General features: G+C 38.4%; 1 protein-coding gene across 1 annotated transcript in view; it reads left to right on the forward strand.

Moving 5' to 3' along the window:
• The window catches only part of RMDN2 (regulator of microtubule dynamics 2), a 46,649-nt gene extending 26,513 nt beyond the window's left edge, over window positions 1–20,136 (forward strand). The window contains exons 6-10 of the mRNA XM_035892011.1: window positions 1,258–1,335; window positions 7,400–7,498; window positions 9,265–9,318; window positions 9,407–9,487; window positions 20,083–20,136. Of these exons, the coding sequence (XP_035747904.1) occupies window positions 1,258–1,335; window positions 7,400–7,498; window positions 9,265–9,318; window positions 9,407–9,487; window positions 20,083–20,136 (366 nt within the window). The remainder of the gene's footprint in view (window positions 1–1,257; window positions 1,336–7,399; window positions 7,499–9,264; window positions 9,319–9,406; window positions 9,488–20,082) is intronic.
• The last annotated feature ends 1,821 nt before the right edge of the window (window positions 20,137–21,957 follow it).

The raw sequence follows: 21,957 nt of genomic DNA on the forward strand, positions 1-21,957 counted from the left end.
GGTGTCAGTGAGGGGCAGCAGACGTGTTCCCCTTCCCAGGGAATGCCCGGGATGGGTCTCTATCCCATCATGTCCATGTTAGGGCTTGGAGTGTCGCAGAGCTTTCCTGTGAGAGAGCATTAATTAAATCTGAGCTGTGCCAAGCGAGCTAAGCCCCGAGTGCTGGGACAAGCTGGGAACGAAGGGGAAATGACAAATAACACAAGTGCTGCATTTATTTAAGGATGGAGTTTAAAAAGAGCCCGCAGCGTTAGCAGTAGCCTTTTCAGGGAGGTTTTCCTCTTCAGAAGTAATTACTGAAACCTGGGTTTCAGTAATTATTTCAAATTAAATTCAGTTCAAAATTAAATTCAAAATTAAAATTCTAATTACTGAAACATCTGGAAATGTTAAGGATTTGAGAAAATAGTAGGATGAAAACGTAGCTCCTATCTGGATAGTTTGTGGACAAAATGATAGAATAATAGGCTCTTAGATCTGTGTAACTCATATTTTAGTGACTGGCTTAATTACAAAAACAGAGGAGAGGAGAGTAGGGGAAGAAACCTTACAAGTGAAATTTATTTTGAGAGGCAAATGGTAGTTAGGGGCGAAATAACATTTCTTTTTTTTCAAATTCAGGTTGAGCAGTAAGAGCTTTCTTTAGTAAATTAAAGAGTGAAATAAAGATACTCATGTCCTGTAATGAAAACGGTTTTGGAAGAAGCACCTCATTAGATGCTTTCTAGGTTTTATGATTTCCCTATAAACAGAACCATTTTATTTTCTGAATTTCACGTTACAGTAATAATTTGTTGTGTCACGTACCATTTCATGGGGGCAGTCACGTTCCAGAGTGGAAGAGACTATGCTTCAGTGATGGGTGCTGGCATCTAAGATCTATCAGAGAGAGCTGTTGCTTTCTCACTGATTTGGCATGTGAGTTTCCCAATACTAACTGTAACTAAAATTAATTTAATTGAAGTTGTTGCCTTTTTAAGAAAAAAGTTCTTGAGTTCTTTAATTGAACTTTAGAGCTGCTTCGTCATGTTCTAAATACGGCATGCCTTCTTGCCTTGTGTGCAAAGTTGCTAAATAATTTTGTTTGTGCTTCCCTTCCATGAGGAAGGGAGTTGCTAGTTAAAATATTTTTAGGTTGTTAGAAAAGAATTGCAGCAGAAGAGAATTTCTGAATTTATGATTTGCAGGAAACTTCTTAGCATGTAAACACGCTTGCCTAACAAACATCTGAAGTGACGTTGATTTTCTTTCTAATAGGAGCACCTAGACAAAGCAATTGAACTTAAGCCTCAAGATCCTTTTTTATATTACCTAAATGGAAGATGGTGCTATTCAGTAAGTTGTTATTTGTTTGTTTTTTTTTTTTAATCTAACATATGAATTGAGTATACTGAAAAATAATGCATTTGAAATGAAATAGTGGGATTTAAGACAAAGTAGGTGTTTACTGAAGTAGGTGTTTGAGCTAAATGAAGCAGTACATTTACAGTTCCTGAATTGGCTTCCACACGCGTGATGTTAACTGCTGATCATTCCTGTCGTGTATGTTAAGTAAGCTGTGCTTGTACGTCCCTCGTCGTTGTGTTCAGGTTTCTTATCTGAATGTGTGAATAAAAAGTAACTGATATTTGGAAGGGAGGAAGGGTGACCTCTGGTATTGTAAGCCTTGATTTCAGTTCTTTATTCTGCCACAAACTTTCTGTGTGACCTTAGGCTGGTAACGTAGCTTTTTGGTAACTATTCCCCATCCATAACAGAAGTTAAAGGCACTTGCATGCTGTGGGATTATGGCTGTGGCAGCAAGGCTACCATACCAGTTTGGTAAATTCCAGGAGAATGTCACAGCACAGGTGAAGGTATAAAAAAAATAAATTATAATTCAGCAAAAAGTTTTGCAAGAGATACAGTTTGTGTTATGCCAATATAACAGGTGCTTTTAAAGATTGTGTTAATGACATAGTGGTAAGTACTCATATGAAAAATTAATATAATTGTTTTACAAACTTAGCTGTTGATTAATTCTGGGGTTTTTTTGGGTGGGGGTTGTATGGGTGTTTTTTTGTTGGGTTTGTTTTTTGGTTTGCGTTTTGGGTTGTTTTTTTTTTTTTTAGAAAAATGGTGTTTGTGTTTGTAATTTGAGAGTTGTCTTATTCTTAAGGCTGCATCTTTGATGGCTCAGATGGGTATCCTTATTGCTTCATCTTTAGTGCTGTGGGGAATCTTTCATTAGAAGAAAATGTTCTTGCGTAGTCTATGCTGTAAAAGATCACTGGGAAGCTTCTCAGAATAATAACTGCTAATGCGCAGTGAATTCCAGCCCTGCCTTTTTCCTCCAGCTACTTCCAACACGAAGTGCCTGCAAAAAGGAAAGGAGCTGCTGTGATACATCGCAGCATCGCAGCTTTTAACTTTGTCTTTATCTGCAACAAGACTTAATGCAAAGTAATCTTCATTTTTTTCAGATCATATGTTTAACTTCCAAAGTGCTTTCAGCAACTAAATTTTTTTCTCGGTTGATTTGAATCAGGAATGACAGCAACTTTTTCAAAGAGCTTTTCATTTTGGTATTCATCACACTGTGTTCTTGACTATCAGCATTAGCTATGCAAAAGTGAGATGCTGAAGATTGTCCTATAGTATGCTTGCTGTCCTGCCTTTGAAGAGCATCTCTCACCAGTGATTCCTTAAGCACTTTTACACCATACTGTGCCCAACAGCCGACTGCAGCTTCCATTTATGTCAAGTGCTCCCAGATGTTTTTCATGGCTTATTTCTCACTTGAGCTATGGCTTTTGGAAACTTCACATGTAATCTCAGTATCCCTCACTTTGTTCTTGTTGCCCTGGTTTTTTACTCTTGTTTTATTTAATGACAATCACCACTTCCTCACTAGTACATGTGGTTTGTTGCGCTGTATCATTACAAACTCATGTTCCACACTTGCAGCCTCTATGCAGGGCTTCCTACACAGATTAGCATTTGCTTTAGAGCGTGACCTGACCTGCATTTTATTAAGTGAAACAATCTGCCTAAACAGATGTAGCCACTGAAATACTTCAAGATTGAGTCCTTTTTTTCTTCTTCTCTTTTTTTTTTTTTTTTTAAAATTCTTGCCTTCTGTGACTGTCTTGATGGCTGTGACAAAATAGTAACCTGAAACACTTAGAACATATTTTCATAGTATGAATAAATGTGAGTATAGGACTGAATAGCATTTTGGTTTAACTTCTGGGGCTATCAACTCTTAAAAATTTTCTGCTGGTTGCATGCTTTCAGTAGCAGGATGAGGCCATCATTTGGGAACATGTTTTGAGGCTCTGCTATGGAAACTAGATCTTAATGCTAGCCCAGTGAAGTTGGTGATATCCTCATTAGTTTTAGCAGACTGTATGAGTAGGTTTCTGTGCTGATCCAGTAATACAGGTTTTGGCCATGCATGTGATGTAAGCAGTTTTAGAAGCTTGTGGAAGATGTGACAAATGCCTTGATCCTATTGCAGACTGTGGTGTGAAATACGTTTATCACTTCTCTATACTGGTACCTGTAGATGGAGTAATGATGCTCCTCTTAGACCTTCAGGTTTTTCTGTTTAGTCTAGCTGAGATTGAGGCTGGAAAGGCTGTGTTGTCCAATGTGAGGAAATTAAAGAAGAAAAAGGGATGACTTAGGAAAGAAGGTTAGTTTTTATATTTAGCCTAGCTGACTTGGGAGTCCGGTTAGGACTGGATGCAGTATTTGTTCGTAGAATCATTTAGGTTGGAAAAGACCTTTAAGATCATCGGGTTCAACCGTTAACCTAACACTGCCATTCCACCACTAAACCATGGCCCTAAGCACCTCATCTACCCATCTTTTAAATACCTCCAGGGATGGGGACTTGATCACTTCCCTTGGTAGCCCGTTCCAATGCTTGACAACCCTTCCAGTGAAGAAATTTTTCTTAATGTCCAATCTACACCTCCCCTGGCACAAGTGTTGCTTCCAGGGGTTTTATTGTCTGATTTTAGTGGTGTATTCTTCTACTGAAGCAGTATAGTTAAAAAAAGATAACTAGCATTTGATGCATTCCAGGCTTTGATAACATTTTTGGGAAATGTGATGTACTTAATTTTCCCAGTATAGCCGGGTGCTTCCCATTCACTCCCCATTTAACGTTGGGTGATCTTATTACTATCTTCTAGTGCTGGTTTTTGGGCTGACACACTGAAAAAAGAGACTACAAAAGGGGATGCTTCCAGTGTTGTGAATCTGGGCTCCAGTTCGTTATCACAAATGAAAATCAGTTGAACAGACTTTTAAGTAAAAATTCTAGTGGAGGCAAACGGAGATTTATTGAAGGCTGAAATCTATATCCAGAGACTGCTTGTTGTACTCCTAAAGCTATTTGATTTGTGGAGTTTTACCAGAATTTGGCTCTGACTGCCATTTCTCACCTTCCTCAGTATAACACAGTCCTTTGTGAAGAGCAACGGTACAGCAATGCCAAGTTTCTTACTCAGCAGTTATCCTCACTGGGCCAGATCCAAAGCTGATGCAAAGTGTCATAGCACCTTCCAGCAGGAGGGATGAGCCGGAATTTCGCTGCCTCACACCAGTGGGGTTTGTCTCTGATGCAGAGCCAGTGACGATTGTGTGCCACCTTGTCTAAAAATCAATTTTTGATGTTTCTTATTTCTCTTTATTATTATAAAGCCAGTAGAGCTATACAAAAGAGGAAGATTCTGTTCTGATGTGTGTATCATCTCAGCTTTGTTAGAAAATTACTTCTGGTACCACAATCAAGTAGGCAGGATTTTCAGCAATCATTTCAGAGATGTCATGATGGGCAAAATTTTGCCTGTGAGACCTGCTGTGCATACAAGAAGTCACGTATAGCTCTAACGGCTTTTGTTTCGTTTTGCAGAGGTGACAAAAAGCCCTATTTATTTTATGCATTGAACAAACATAATTGAACACCAGTAGTAATGGATAACTGAAGAACACTACTACATATTATTTTAATATTCCTTTTTCCAGAGCTGATCTGAACTTCTATGTAGTGCTTATTTCTTCCAGGGTAGCTTTAGTGATAATGTTAGGAAAAGATGATTGCCTTAACTGTAATGAAGACACTTTAAAATACCTAGTAAGCAAAGCAATCCAGTGTTTAGTATGTAAAAGAGATGTTACTATTCCAAAGAAAAACAACTGTAGCAAAATAATTTTAATTTAAAATGTCTTTGGCAGATGAAACTTTTTCTTCTTAGCCTTCTGTGACAAACCCAGGCTTTGTTAAGTACGTATCTTTTAGGGAAGTTTTAATGTTTTAAATATATGCTTGGGATAGTTCATATGGTTTAAAATAAGTACAGTGTTTAAAGCCTTTCAAGTTTCAGCTTTGTTTTTATTAAGGGAAAGTGAAAAATCCTGTGCTCTTCAAATCAGCAAGAAATACTTACTGGAAGCGATTTGATCTGTGGTGCGTGGTGTATAGAAATCAGTTTTATTTCCTTAGAGTTTTGGGCACAACTATCCAATAATCCTTTATAATTGTGTGGTTGACGGGGGGGTGTTAGTGTTTTAATATTTAGAATAGCTTTTAAAATGGAGTATGTATCTAGTTAAGACTGATGGCTACTTGCCATTACAGGACTGACACAGAACAGTTAGCATGTACTTGTGAAACTGGATCAGAGCCGCTGGTAAATGCTAGTAGGGTGTTAAAAATTAGATCTCTCAGGATTTTCTTTTTGCAGGTTACATGCCGTGTGTTGGGTTCATCTCTAGTGTATCCCAGTATCTGTTTGGGTTACATCAGGGAACAAATTGACCCAGTTCCTTTGTCTGTGTGCTCTGTAAGTCTGCTCCTCTTACTGAGAAGTGAAAAGCCCAGGGAATTCAAGTTGGATAAATGCCTAAATGCCTGTGCAGACTGTCCTGGTTCCTCAGCTGGCAAGAAAGAGAATATTTGTGTTGGAAGCCAGTATTTTAAAACTGCTGTCCAGTTACTTAATCTCTTCCAGAAGTCAAAACATTGCAAAATTATTCAATACAATTTTACATTAATCTATTGTAATGAAAAAGAAAAAGAAACTCTCTGGGGATATTTAAGTAGGTGCCATTAATATTTTACTGAAGCTGGATCAATGGGATGATTTTCCTTTATGGAAGACAATTGTGTGATCTGTCTTCAGTGAGCTATTAGCAAGGAAACATCGGAGGAGGAAATCCCGTAGGGGCTGCAAGTCAATCCTGGCTGAATTTTCAATCCAAGTGTGTTAGTTTCCTTGGTACCAACATCCTGGAATTTTAAAAGAGCTGCCAATGGACAGGGTTTGCATCTCATCAAAAACAAACAGAAGACAAAACCAGAAAACCAAACTCCAGCCAGTATTTTAGTTCATAGGTCATTTTTGCTGATCCTAGGCTAAGAAAGAGAAAGGGATGCTAGGAAATCCATTTTCCTGGTATTTAGGGGAGAACCACATTTTTCCACTGTGGTCTTCAGAGGAACAAGAGGCCTGGTAGGAACATGCTGGGTACGAACTTTACAGTCAGCTGCAGTTTAACTCTGTGGGTGGCTTTCTTCCATCTCTGGTATTAGTAGAAATTTGGGCAGAATAAATGAACGAGAGCTTGTTGTTTGATGGATCTATAGGAGAGATTGTTTGAGACGAGCGTCTCTCTTAGCTTTGGGATACTGAAGAGTGGCCTCCTCTCCTTGGCAGAGGCCAGGCTGTCATGGTGACCAGCTCCAGTTCTAAGGATGTTCAGGAGTTGGCTGATGGTCCTTCAGGCCCTTGTTTTTTTGCTCTTGAGCAAGTGGGACTAGCTATCCTCATGTATGGCAGCTGGGGACTGGTGTTCCTCAAGTGACCCAATGCATTAAAACCTGATATTCCATGGAAACACAGTGTTCCTTGCAGTGTTCTTGTGAATTTTCAGGCTGCTGAGGGGATTTGCGTCAGGGCTTGGGAGACTGAATAAATAAAATTCACTTAAGGTTTGGAAATCAAAAGTAGTCGTGTACATGGACTATCATGCTAAGCTGTCTGCCTCACAAAAACCTGAACAGGTTTAAAGTGCTATTTCTAGCCTTAGGTTTTAAAAAATGGCAAGGTCTTCTGGAAACCTAAACTGTACTTTAAGCTTTGTACTCTGGAATAATTTCATATCAATGATGTTGGTGTTTTGTCATGTATTCTTAATGTGTACATTTTCCTGTTAACAGAATCCAAAATCTAATAGACTATGCTTTGAGCTGGCAAGTCAACAGTATAAAATATTCCTTTACAGGTTCTTTCGCAAAATAGCTTATATAAGTAGTATAGTGGCACAGGACAGTATTTACTCCAAAACTGGGAAGCAACCCTAAAGACACTTTTTTTTTTTTTTTTTTTTTTTTTTTTTTTAATTATAGGTAGCTCAGTTGTCTTGGATTGAAAAGAAAGTAGCTACTGCTCTCTTTGGGGCTCCACCAACTTCAACGGTAGAAGAAGCATTGCAGAATTTCCTTAAGGTAAGTCCTCGCTAAGGGTTTTCCTTTCCTTAAGGTAAGTCCTAGCCAAGGGTTTTGCCGAGTGACTATTTACCAGCTGCTATATAGACTGTTATCAAGATGTCTGCTCAACAGATTATGTTCAGTAGCTGTAAATCCAGGGCTCTCCTAAATACCACAGAGCTCTCTACTAAAATAATTTTTCTATTTTAAAATTAAAATTAGTTTGGAGATAAGTGGCTAGCACCTTTCTTGTCTTTAGTTTTAGGGAATTCTTCGATGACTTGTCATGGTTAATAGATATTGGATTTAATCTGAGATGGATATAGATTAGTTATATATGCTGTTGAAACAAATTAACCATAGCAATAACCAATGATTTGCCTGTTTCTGCAAGAGGGTTAACATAGACAAGGACAACTTTGACATTGTGACGCTTCTCTTTTTCTGATCTGAAGCTCTTTTCATTGAATTTTAGTAGAAGCCTTTCTTGTTTGTGGAGATGAAATCACCTTTGTAGTAAAGTAGGAAAGAGAGCTCTGACATACAGGTCCACGTTCCTGGACATTCTACTTGAATGCACAGTTAGGAGAAAATACCACATGAATAAAATAAACCTGTCTTTCATTGTCTTCTACATGAATCATTTCTATTTCTGGACCTGCAAAATACAAGTTTTTCACGTGACTGTATTCAAAGCATAAAATTCCATTATTACAATTAACTTTCACACAGTTTCTCAAAGGAATTGGGCAAGCAGATTTTCTCCACTCTCAGCATTGCTTGTTTTCTGTGTTCTTCCTCTGTTTAAAGATGGAATGATCTCCTGAGTTTTGGACAACGCAATACGTTACCATCTTCACAGTTTTAAGAGTTTTTATCTTTAAGGTCAAACTCTAAAGTTGGCAGAAATAACTTGAAATGTTCGCTTTAGCTTCAGCGTATTTTGTGGTGGGCTGCAGAATAACTGGGTTTAAGTCATCTTCTGCAATAAAAAAAAAGTGTCTAAAAGACAACCGTTTGGGTTTCTTTTTCAGTTGTTTGATAATACACAGTTATAGTGAAAGAAGGATTGTTTTGGTCCAAGGGTTACAGCTACTATAAATTTCACTGATGTATTTTTTCTCCCCCAAAAGCTGTTTGTTGATTAAAGCTGCTTCTTGGTTAGTAGATAATCGGTAGGTTTTTACTCATCTCTCAAGCCTCTACATCCTTGATGTGTTTTAAAAGGAAGATAATCTTGAGCAGTTTTAATGATCTGAACTTCTCAGAAGGTGGTAATGTGAAAAGAAGGGTGAACCCAGAGCTAGAAGATACGGGTCTGTGAAAGAAAAATAATTATAAAGGAGATGAATACAGTTCATTACCCATTACACACAGTGTGAATGGTTGGTTGCTTGTTTATTTCTTTGATGAGGAAATAAATATTAATAATCTAGAGAGAGCAGTGTCTTCCAATCCACTGTGCAAGTGAATTAATCTAATAGATTTTTCTATAGAATGATATGATTATCTTTACAAAGCACTTGGGGAGAGTGGAGAGTAAGAAGTACAGAACATTTTAACGTGTTCAATATCAGCACCTCATGTGCCTGGTTTGGGGTTTGGGTTTTCTTGTTTCCTTGTGGGTTTTTTGAAGTGCTAAACAAATTGCGGTGCACACAGTAGGGATGATTCAGTCTGATGTTTGAGGAAGTTTAGTGCATTACTAAAAATGCTACACAGATCACATAAATCTCATCACACAAGTTTTATGTCCATTTTCTTCCTTGTTTTTTATTATTTAGGCAGAAGAAATACATCCAGGATATTCCAAATACAATTATGTGTATTTGGCAAAGGTAAGCAAGTTCTTTTAAAAATAGTGATTTGTAGACTCTGGTATTCTTACAGTGGTCTGATTGGAAACAAAATGTTTTTTCTTCTTAGTGCTATAAAGATCTTGGCCAGAAAAACAATGCACTGAAGTACTGTGATGCTGCACTGTCAATTCTCTCAGTTACTAATGAGGTGGGTATTGAGAGTGATAACTTGTTCTCTTGTGACCGCTGTCTTGTCTTTGGCACCCATTATTGCACTGTCAGTAATAACATAATGTTTCACGTTTTCCTCTGAGCACAGAACCTTCCTTTTTCCTCCACTCTAGGTTGGCTAATTACAGTTGTCTGTATCAACAGTTTAAAAAGGTCTTTGTTGGGGGAACTGTCAGGGACTTGTCTGTGTTAGAGGCTGTCAGAAATTGAATTGCAGTCTTTGTAATTCAACCCATTTCATTAGACTATCTTAAGCATAAGCAGTTGAATGTGTCACTCTAACTGTGCTGAAATTTTGCCCCAGACCTACTTTTTCTCAGTTGAAAGCATTCTGGATTTTTGTCCCACAGTCTCTATTTCTGCTCCTGAAAGCCTCTGGTTTGTGATTCTTGTCAAGGGCTCCAGGGCAGTGTGTTAGCTATAGCAGAGGTATTCAGAGTTATTCAGCATTGCCTTTGTCTTCAACCACAGTGCAGTTAGAGGCACGGTTGTTCCAGTTACATCTCCTGGAACATAGTTTAGTCTAAGAGATTATTAGATTCCTCTTTAGGCCCTTTAGAGTATTTTTAGTATGTGGACAGGAAATTTCTACAGATATTTCAGAGATTTTAAGTGATTTAATTTCTCAAATATAAACCAAGTCATGGCAAGAAGGTTCACTCTGATCTCATGTAGAAGCAAGTTCCATAATTACCGACCTATGACTGGAAATGTCTTACCATCCTAGAGCGTGACAAGTTCAAACCTGAGCTTTGTCAGCCTAAGGGACCCCCTTAGAGCACAGCAGATGTGGTAGGGAGAGAGAGAGGTGATTCCAGTGACGAATTGGCCCTATCCCATTTAATTCTTTGAAGTTAAAGAAAAAGACCATTAAATAGCTCTGTAACTTGATTGACAATAAATGCTGTGTGTGGAGCACAAACATGTTTATGTCAAGCGTTAAAAGACCACTGCATGCCTCACCAGCAGCTGCTCCTGGGTGGCCTTTATTTTTGGCCCAAGTTATAGTATGTACCAATCATAAATTAAGCAACCATTGCTTAAGTTCGGTGTTTCTTTAAATATGTATTGATACAGGTGTGACATTAATAATCTCTTAACTCTGCTTTATTCTTTACTTACTGTTGAAATATATCTTCAGCTTGCCTATTACAGAACATAGGAAAGACTGCTATAAATGATCCGTTATTTGGTACCTTACATCTTTGCATAAAAAGTAGGACCAGTGGTATAAGGGAGAAAGCATACAACTGAAATTGCTTTAACTCAGCCTGGTTTGTATATATCTACACTGATTGTGCTGGTGAATTTTTTGGTTTTCCTGTATTGAACTTACTACAGGCCAGGTTATCTTGCAATGAACTCTGAAGCTATCTGGTAAAATTACAAACATATATCACAGAAACCTCTGGTGGGCAGAAGGCTGCCTGTGTTTAGTAAGCTAGAAATCATTCAACATAGTCATAAAGACTCCTTGAAAAAGTATAGAGATAGCATAGATTGGGATTCAGCTTTGATAACAATAGCTGGACAAAATTTTGGTGACCAAAGGTAGTTGCTGAGGCTCCCCCTGCACTCGGTGGAGAGACACAGATGCATCCAGGTGCCTCATCCTGCCTGTCTTTGTCCCCTGATGGCAGAGAGAAACACTAGATGCAAAGATATGTGTAAGGTGTGTACCTGAGACACCCAACTCCTAGATCGTGTGGTTAATGAGAGGTGAATCCTGCCACTAAAGTCCGGCGTCATCAGTCTAAAGGTGAGCTGGAGTTCAGTGTGTCCTGGGCCAACTGGAGGGGCTTAGACCCTGGTAAAAGGAACTCGCCATCACATTTCTGAAAGCACCAGCAGACCTCAGGAGACCCTGAGGTGAAAATAGGAATTTGGGAGCAATCTGAGGGGGGTTTGTGTGTATTCTGGCAAGCAGAGTGGTGATGACAATAAGAATGTTACTGGTTTGTGAACAGAAGAAAGGTTGGCAAATGGGCCCCAAAAATCTTTTATCCGTCTGAAGAGTACAAGATGATTTGTCATCTTACGTTTGACTAATTCTGTAGATATTACAGATTTGTCTGATTTGTCTTGTTTACTTGTGATGTGTTTTAAGTTTAGAAAAACAAAAGTCCAGGAAAATACGGCATTTGGGCAATAGTGTGTAGTTCAATTTAAAAAAAAACCCAAAAAGCAGTCAGCACAAGATAAAACCATTTGCACGCTGACGGGAATTACTATGAAGTGGAGATCTGGAACACAAACTCTGCTGATGCTGTTACCTCAAGCCCCTTCTGAGTTAGAATATTATGTGTTGTTTTTCATTATCATGTTAGAGAAAGACTGTTACTGATTTTGGGGGGAAGCATGTTGGAACTGAAGTGCTTCAGGGCTTGGAGCTGTATGTAGGAATAACATTTAGTCAGGTTAGTTTAAGGGAGGGAAGAGACTGCAATAAGACTTAAAGAGACATTGGGGAGACAGTAATAAATGGATGCTGATAAAGTGCCTGGATTGACTACAGCCCTGTAAAAGATGGGGTTCGTGGTCTGAAATAGAAAATGCAGGTCAGCAGCAATCTGAGGATTTCCTTCAGTTTGCCGCTCAGAGGATCTCAAGGTTGTCAGCAGTGGTATGTTGTCACAGTCATGTGAAACCCATCATTCCCAAGTGTAATCATAGTTTCTCATGTGAGTTTTCTCTCTTTCTTCAGGCAGGGGAATTCCTTTATTATTTTTAAATGTTGGCTTCTACCAAGAAACATGTATATGTATAAAGGCATAAAACCAGGAGCAGACTGAGAGACAAAGTTGCTGGAAAGGTGCCACGCTGAGGAAGTGTATAGTATTTCATGATACAAATCATTCTGCAGTATAAGTATGAAAAATAATACTAGACAATGGTTTACTTTTTATTGCTTCTGAGCATCCACAGTTTCCAGTGACTTCAGTGGGAACCAGAGGTGCTCGGCAGCAGTAAAACAGCCCCATAGCTCATTTTAATCCCCAGGTCAAATTCTCAGCTGGTCTAACTCAGGGCACTTATTTGACACTTTGTCTAGGATTCATTTCATGTAACATTTTAAGTTAAAAGTGAGATGATTTTTGTCTTGAATGTTGTATCACATCCAAATATCTCTTCTGTGCATCTGTTCTATCCCTTACAGAATTTGTTTTTAATTCAAGGGGTAGAGGGGCTTCCAAACAGAGGTAATTCTTGTTAAAGAAAAAAAAAAAATAAGATGGCCAGTTTCAATCCATTATGAACCTTAAACAAAGAAGAGACAACTTCTGGTTGAATAACTCCTGTAAGTCCTAATACCAGTTTTTAAAAATTAGTTTGGCACATTTTTAACTAATCAGCCTATGCATTTTTTTTTTTTTTTTGGCCAGTTTCAATCCTATTATGAACCTTAAACAAAGAAGAGACAACTTCTGGTTGAATAACTCCTGTAAGTCCTAATACCAGTTTTTAAAAATTAGTTTGGCACATTTTTAACTAATCAGCCTATGCATTTTTTTTTTTTTTTTTTTAAAAAAAGGAAATACAGGAGATTTGGTGCAAATTGCACCTGGAAAACAAAACTGACGTTACAGAACTACTTTAGAGACCTTTCTCTTTATCCTTTCTACTCTAAACCAAAACCTCCAATGAATCATACGGTCCTTCCTTGGCCGTAAATACTGTCATACTGTAGAGTGGTACTGCACTGCTGGAGGTGCACGGGACATTAAATTGTCCTGCTTTTTTCTGGTTGCTATCCAGGTGGATAACCTCAGGGTCCTGGGAAACATGCACCCCTTCAGTAAAAGAGATTCTAATGTTCAGGGCTGCTGTGAGTTATTGTAAAGTGAGTAACAGCTGCTCTGTTTATCTAGTAGATGTTGCATTACCCTTACCGAGGCTCATTACTTTGTAGTGCGCTCAAAGCCTTGCTGAGTGTGACTACATGAAGGGCTGTCAAAAACAGATGTGGTGGACTACTGTGATGGAAAAAAAAAATGACTTTTTTAAATTTGGGGAGAAAAACGTAATTTAAATTTGAAAACATAAGCATTCATCATCCATATAGAAAGGCAAAATGAGTGTATGTGTGCATGTTTGATTAAACACATAGTGCTTTGCACATAAGGGGAATAACACTAATTTCTTGTTTATTACAAAGATTGTTGGGTATTTTCAAGGCTGGAACTTGTAGAAAATTAAAGTCTCAATGTAGGATTATGAAGTATAATAGTAAAGAAATTATTTTTTTCTTGTATCTGGAGATGAGCATGGGCGTGGGAGTGAACTCTGTGCTTGTAGGACCAGTAAGCTCACCACAAAGCGATTAACAGCCGAGCAGAGAAAGAGATTAAAATTTCAAGGTTCTGGTCTCCATGACATTTTTTGAAAATTAATCTAAAAAGCAGCAGTTCTATTACAAAAAATGTAGTCTTGGAAGAGCCAAAGATAGCAAAGCAGGAAGAATGCAAAGCAAATTATTTGCACTGAGAGTTGCAGAAAGTCTTTCTTAACCCACAGATAAAAACTTCCCTGAAGCTGAGAATGTATTTTACAAAATTATTGGTGATTTTAAAAAAAAAAAAAAGTAATTTCAAAACCACTCCCTCTTTCCCAGCAATTACAAATGAAGGCAATTCAGAGTTGAAATTAACGAGTGAGAGCGATTTAGGTATTACAGAAGTTGATCATTATGGCATTCACTTTTTACAGGTGTAGAAAGGCAGGAAGCAGAGACATGTCAAAGACTCTGCCTTTGGCCTCAGTGACATTTGAAACTCTAGAAAAGCACATGTGGAGGAGGAGGTAAATATAATAATGGGCAGGAATAATGGCTCAATATTTACATGAGAATGCAGCTGCAGAGGAGAAATCATGCCCATAAGACTTTCTTACATTTTTCTACATCACCATAATTGATGGCCCTAGTCATTAATTTACTTTTTTAATATTGTCTATAAGGAAAAGAGTGGGAGTTACAGAGGGATGGAAGAAAGGGTAGAGTCTAAACTTCAGCACCCATCAGTTGTTCCTGTTCCAGCAGACCATTTGTATATCTTGAATTTTCCTAAACAGATTTTCCAAGAAATGCCTACTCCAGCCACCAGATTGCTGTGATATTTCCAACAGATCTTACTTGTAGCTGTCCTCCTAAGTAAAAGCAAAAGAAAACTGGTTTTTTTTCTCCTCAAAATCTTAAAATGAAGGGTACAAATTATGACTTGTTTGTGAAAAAACTACCCATCGAAACTGAATAATTTGGGTTAACCTTACTAAAAATGTTTTTGTTTTCTCATCAAACAGAACATTTTCTTTTCTCAACATCATCAGCTCAATACAAAATGTTATTGTTTTCAGAGGATATTCGTTCCTTCAGATTTTATGCACATTTGTTCTCCAAATGCCAAGCTGAAGTCCATGGTGTTTCAATTACAAAATAATGGAAGTGTTCGGATTTGTGTTCATTTTGAACAATACTGCTAGTGAAGTTGAACAAGAATTTCCTAATAGCTACCACCAACCCAAAAGTGTCTTTTGAATATACTTTAAAAAGCTATTCCTTAATTAGCGATTCTGTTTACACTGAATATGAGTCCTTCAAGCTCAGGGAATGAGCCTGTTAAAAACTCATTATAAAAAGATCAGATATCAAACTGTAAAACGCTGGTAAAAATGAGACATTTGTAAAAGAGCTGCTAAAAGAATTTGCGACCTCCTATATTTTACGTTATTTTGTACTTCAGAGAATACAGTCTATTCTTCTCTGTCTTAGTGGTCAGACTGATTTGCGGTCTGCATGTTTTTGAAGTTCTTGCTGAAAGGTTTGTTTGCATTGTCTGCTTATTCTTTCTTTCTCCCCCTCCAAAAACAATTCCAAAACACAATGAAGATATTTTTTGTAGTGTATTAGTTTCATATATAAGGATAAAGTCTAGCCTGATAAATACTGAGCTCAATATATTTATGATTAAATTGACTAGTTTATCACAAAGTATTCATTTCAACATCCTGTCAAAGGTAACACAATTTTAGCATAGTTCTTAGTGCGGCAAGACTGATCAATGGGCGATTCCTCAAAGCGTGGAGTGTATCTCCTCCATGGGCGTGCTGGCGATGCAGGGGGAGAGCAGGAGAAGTATTCACAGAGGTGGTGGTGCACTGCAGGATTAAGAGGTTTGCCATTGGTTTCCTATTTTGGTAGAGAGGCCAGGACAAGTCAAGCTTCCAGGAGTTTGAAATATATTGTCTCAGAGTCAATATATGGGGGGGCTGTCAATATACATCTTTCTGAAGGGGCTGTAACTGGGCATGATCATGTGTGAGCCATTTCAGTGATGACTGCACTGAAGGAAGGGCTGTAGGTCCCACCGTGCTGGGGGGCGGCAGCTGGACAGAAAGAGGGGAGCATCTTGAACACCAAAAGCTCCACATTGAATACAGTAGTAAAAGGAAAACAGACTATAGGTGAAACTTAGTCTTTTGAATTAGAAAAGAACTAGTGGATAAAAATTTTACACGACTATTAATTGTTCTAAATTGAATTCTGCCATTTTGTAATTTTTCAACAGCAGTCCTCAAACTAGCTGAACTGTTCATTCACAGTCTTCTGGGTGTGAAGGGGTGTTTTCCCTGCTACTTTGACATATAATCAGAAAAGGTGGAATTATTGTTAGCTACATATTTTAAAGCTGTGCTTGGCTTGATCCTAAAAGCCTTGAGAAATCATGGTTCATTCCCAGAGGAAGATACTAATATGAAAGAACATTAAATGCCCTAACTTGTGACATACAGCAGTCATATAGAAGGTTGCAAGTGGATGATTGCATTGGTGTATTGAAATATTTAAGGGGGAAAACAGTATTATGCAATTGTATGCAGATTAACATCTCCCACAGTCACACTGTCTGTGAGAGTCAATCACGAAACTGAGAATGGATAGCATATAGCTTTGTATGATTTATATTGTCCGCGAGAGCTATTACTCTCTAATTAACAATCCTTGTGCACTTTTGGGAGTCTCTTCTGTCACAGTCCAGGATTTCTCCTGGAGCTATGAAGGAATGATACAGCTGTACCCGAAAGCAGGGGTGGCTCTCAGCACTTCATTGCTGTTACCACGTATTGGAGTACAGCTTTGGACCACCCTTGCAGCCCAGCTCATTTAATATACCATGCAGCCCCGCTGACTTCAATGAAACCCTACGGGATGCATGTCAGCTTGGGATTTGGCAGCGGTTGCACACAATTATGTTATAGTTGGCTGGTAACCATTTTGGCTGTGGTCGTGAGGTTGTATCATTCTCCGTTGACAGTTGGGACTTTGTCAACAAGTGCGCACATGTGCAGTGCCTGGGTTGAATGTGTTGAGTGCATAAGGAAATAATTAGCACAGATGGAAGGTAAAATCATTATCTGTCTTTGCTTTAATTGCCATTTAATTTTTACACGCACATTTGTGTGTGTATGGCTGTGCATATATATATTTATCAGTAAATTTTTTCAGCAGAAATTAACTGTCAAAATATGGACTACCTCCAGTTAAGCCAACATTCCCTTTTTCCCACCAGCTCTCTCTTCTGTCTTGCTCTTATTTTCAACTCCCTCTCTTCCCTTGTTCAGTCCCTGGCCTCCCAGCTCTTTTTTTTTCCTGTGCATATCCCCTGTGGATGATGAAACATAAAAGAAAAGCAACTAAATAGGAAGAGGGGAAAATACAGTCACTGACCCTGTAATTTGAATACCTTTTGTGTAGCAGTTTGCAGAACATTTTGAACTCATATTCAACTCTGAAAGTGATATGAGAAGTGTTTAATAAATGTAAGCCTTGACAGTAGAAAGTCAAGGTCGAAAATGGCTGTGTATTCAGTCAGTGCTGAATAAGCCTCAGGGTGAACAAATGGGACTGACGCAAATACTGCATTCCTCCTACAACTTGCACCTTTTCCTCTCCCTGCTGCACTCTAGGGGGAGATCAAAGCCTGCCTGTCCTAAAAAAAAAAAAAAACCAAACAAAAAACCCCCCAAAAGTTGACCTTCTTGTTCATTTTGTAGAAAGCCACAGACCCAGAAATCAGTGAGGAAGAGAGTTGGCCAAATACAGGATTTATGGCTTTGTCTTCTCATTAGCAGTCAAGCTTTGGGCATTAATGAAGCTTTCATCTTTAAAACTGGAGGCTGGTACACTGAACAGCGTTGTGGCTTCTCTCTCCTTTTAGTGTGACACACCTCTTGGTGGGGAAGGACTCTATCCAAAGGCAACAGAAGACTTCCCCTCACTGACCATTCTCAGCTTTGTTTTTAATGCCATTAGTGATGTGTTTAAATGCTTTGGCCATCTGAGTTACTATTGACTGGAAGCCCCTGGCTCAGTTAATGCAGCCTGTTAAGTAGTTTGCAACAATAATAATTCCTGCTTTTACTGATGTAGTCGTGTTTAGAACTGGCAGCCCAGAGGTAGGATGCTTTGCACCTTTGCAGTTTCTTCTCCAGCTAGTTCTTAGAACAATCACGGATCTGTTTTGTTCTTTTTCCTAAGCCCAGAGGAAGATTCAGGAAAGATTGCCCAATATTTTTAGGACCTTTGCAACTCATTGAAGCTCGTTGCCTAATATAAGCCTTTGCTTCTAAGGAGATAGACAATTATAAAATGTTGCTTGGAGATACTTTTTTAAAATGCTGTATCCTGTAAAGAGAGTAAAGAATCCCATCCACCCATGAAATGCTGAAAACCATTCAGGTATGGGAAAACCTGTGTCTTCGTAATTTTTGGCTTAGAAAAGTGTGAAAAGAGTAGGACCGGATACAATGAAACCTTTTTTCTTTTTCTTAGTAGCATGGGACAATTTCTGGCTTTTTATTTTTTTTGGTTAATAGAGTTTAGAATAATTTTCACAAGTTGGCCAGCATCAGTACAGAAGAGAGGGTATTTTCCCTGAATTAATTGATCAATAATATTGATGCAAATTTTGAGTCTTCCAATTTTTATTGAAAGCCACAGGCTGGTGCTCCAGGCAGCCTGTAGTGACATGGAGTTTAAGGGGTGCTGAATTCAGTGTGACATTTCCTTCTGTTAGAGTATTTTGGCAAGAGCTTACTGGCTTTGCAGTGTGTGCCTTTTAAGGCCTCTGATAAATGATTAGGCAGATAGTTTAGCCTATTGTTGCCAGTGGGAGCAAAGCAGCGACTCCAAGAGAAGTGTCCAGCTAATGTATTAATGCCTTAATCCAGACCAATAATATAATGTAGTTTGACATGTCTGGCATATGGTTTCTATCATCTCAATAATCTTCTCTATTCCTCCATGACATTATAGACAAGTAACCAAAATAAAGAGAAGCAGAAATTTCTTCACCCGTAAAATGTATTTTAAAATGTCTTGTATTTTGTTCCAGCTCTTTGGTTGATTGGATAACGAAGTGATCCTGAAATTCAGTGATTACTTCACTGTCTGTCTGCAGTATTTTCTTTCAGAATTGCCTGTGGCGTTATCTGGGAAGGAAATACTGGTCTCTGTCATTAGAAATACTTGCACAAAATTTGTGATGTGCAAGTGCTTTTGGCTCGCACTGCTAAGCACACAAGGATGCATGGGTTGGGTGTTCGGGTCCTTCCCAGCCTGCAGTTATGAGGCGCTGACTTTTTAGAAATATGGTTTTAAACCAAGGTGTGTTTTGCAAGCTAGAAGTTTTCCAATGGCCAGTAGAGCAAGTGGATTCTGTCCAGCAGACGTTTCAAAAAGTAGAATAATGGAGTTTTTTGTACTGTTGTTATATGTTCATATGCATGTACCCCGTTCCGAGCAGATCATACATGGAATAGCCAAAATGTGTCACCTGTGAAAGAGTCTGTGGTCTGGGTTTGGTTTAAAGCCCCGGGCAATCTCTGCACTTACACACCAGCCTAAAAGGAGCCTTTCCCTTCTGTCCTAGGAGGTATAATACAGTGTCGGCTCTGAGCGTAGCAGGTTACTTGCCTCTTGCTCCCCCCTTGGCCCCACTCTGCTATGAGCCCAATAGCATAGGCAGAGCCCACCAACACCAGTATGGAAGATACCGAGGGTGTAGGCAGTCCATGGTGGTTATTACAGGTAGGTATGGCTGTATGCACTGAAACCACAACCTAACCTATGTCATTAATTACACCTCCCAATGTTTTCTTGTTAACTGCGTAATAAATCATTAGCAAACATCACAGAACTATCTTTAGAAAAACTGCATACAGGCGGGTTGCAAACTTATGTAAAGTATAAGGCAAGGCAGTACTTTATACAAAGTACACCAATAAAAGTTACGGGCTAAGCTGAAAGGCTTACTGGTCTGCTGAGAAGGCTATTTGGGGCTAACACAGAAGTGCTTTAACAGAGCTGTAAAGGGAGGGCTGCCATCTGGCTCTTGTTTTCACTTCAAACTTTATTTTTGCAATCATTGATAAATTAACTTAGTATGCAGTCTTGTACATTCTGTGGCTGTTACAGTTGTGTGTTATGTCTGTTAGTAAAGAAATGTGGATAAGCACGTATTAGGCAAATGAGGGGATTTATCCTATCTCAGTTGATGCATGATTGTCTGTTTCTTTCAGGATAAAGAGGCCCAGAAAGACTTAGAGGCTTTACTTCTCACACTGAAGCTGTGATGCTACACACTTTTTAACTCTTCACGCCGTGATGAAATTGCAAAACTAAAGTGAGAGTCTATAGTGACTGTGAACTGCAGGTGAATTCCAGCTAAGTCAATGGGAAAACTGTCATTGATTTTTAGCTGGCTTGGATCATGGCCTTTAAGCATCTGGTGATTATGATATGAAAACAAGGTGCATTCATTTTTGATTATTTATAATCTTGTACTGAAGTTTAATTTTCGATTGCTGACACTGTGAGTTTGATTCTCTGAACATGAAGTCCACTGCTGGCAATGGACATCCTGGGGGTTACAATGCAAAATGCAAAAATCTCACTCTTTGATAGAGTAATCGACTAGTATGTGATGCCAGCATAGAACTGTGCGTAGCAAAAACAAACAACCAAAATGTTTCTATAGTAAATTATATTTGTATCAACTAATTCACACAGATGTGTACAAAAGAAAATCATGAATGTTTATGTTTACCCATTTCTCTGCTCTTACAAAATTAGAATCTTGTTGAAGTTAAAGAAGAAACTTTTGCCTCCACAAAGCTGTTTTTACTTTTAAACCTACTGTTGGTTTTAAATGGAAATGTGAAAACTTTATACATGAAATATCAGTTATATTTTATTTGTAACATCAAGTACAATATTAAAAATCAGACCAATGAAATTAAGTGTTTTAGATGAATCTATTACAGCTGTGATGTTTAATGCATTTGTTACAGGACCTCCATCAAGTTTGTGAATCCTGGCTCTTTCTCTTTGAATAGTTGCCTAGCATGGTGGCACCAGTGTGTCTTCAGAGAACCTAGTCCAGCATGTGACCATCACTAACCTTTTATATCATCTATATAATGATGTACATAAAAATAAACTAATTAAAGACCTAGCCCTTCTTCCTGAGTGTGTAGGACAGCAATATTTTCAATAAAATTAACAGGCAGGGAAAGAATTTTGTTCACTGATGGACTGATCCAGAATTCACCAAAGTCAATGGAAAAATAAAGGCCAGTCTTCACTGGCTTTTAATTCAGGGTCTTAGTCGAGATGTGGGGAGTGTATCTGGAAGAAGTAGGCATTTCTGTTAAAGGAAATACAATTGGATAAGGACAACTGCATGTTCCCGTGACCTATTTGATGTGTAAGATAACAGGGACCAGTTTATGACTAAGACAGGGAGGGCTCATGGCCCCAATATACTGAATTAGTGATTGGGGCTTTAATTCTGGACAGATGGGGGACAGTGAAATTAGCAAGCAGGAACTACAGTCACTGCAACAAAGATCTAAAAATTGGGCAGCTGTGAAGGAGTATGTGTACATATGCCTGAAGCATCTCGTAGTAAGAGCGAGCTTTAACTACTAACAACAGAACGCAATAGGTGCAGTAGACTGGAAGAAGACAAATATGTAGAGTTAAATTTGAATTTAGCCTCACTCCATGACTCCTCATGAAGTACAGAGATTTCTTTTCATAAAGTAGGGCTGTCCATTTTTTTCAAACACTTTCTTTAAAAATATATTTTCAGACATGCAAGCATTGCTGTGAGATATCTCTGAATGAAATCTGAAAGTTCAGAACTGGTTCTGAGTTCTTGCTGTTACCTTCATGATTTTAATTATCCGGAAGATCTTCACAAATTGAAATATGCATTTTATTTGTTTTCGATGTTTGTTATGAGGGAAAATAATTCCTACACATCTTTTTCGATTTCAGAGTTCTCTCTTTTTTTTTTTTTTTTTGATACACGATTTCAGAGAAAAGGAGAAATACCATATGAGATAAATCCTATCAGATAATTCCTTCTGTGACAGAGTAATTGACTTGTG

The sequence above is a fragment of the Egretta garzetta genome, unplaced genomic scaffold (assembly GCF_000687185.1).
Source record: "Egretta garzetta isolate BGI_Z169 unplaced genomic scaffold, ASM68718v1 scaffold54, whole genome shotgun sequence".
In the NCBI taxonomy this organism is placed as follows: domain Eukaryota; kingdom Metazoa; phylum Chordata; class Aves; order Pelecaniformes; family Ardeidae; genus Egretta; species Egretta garzetta.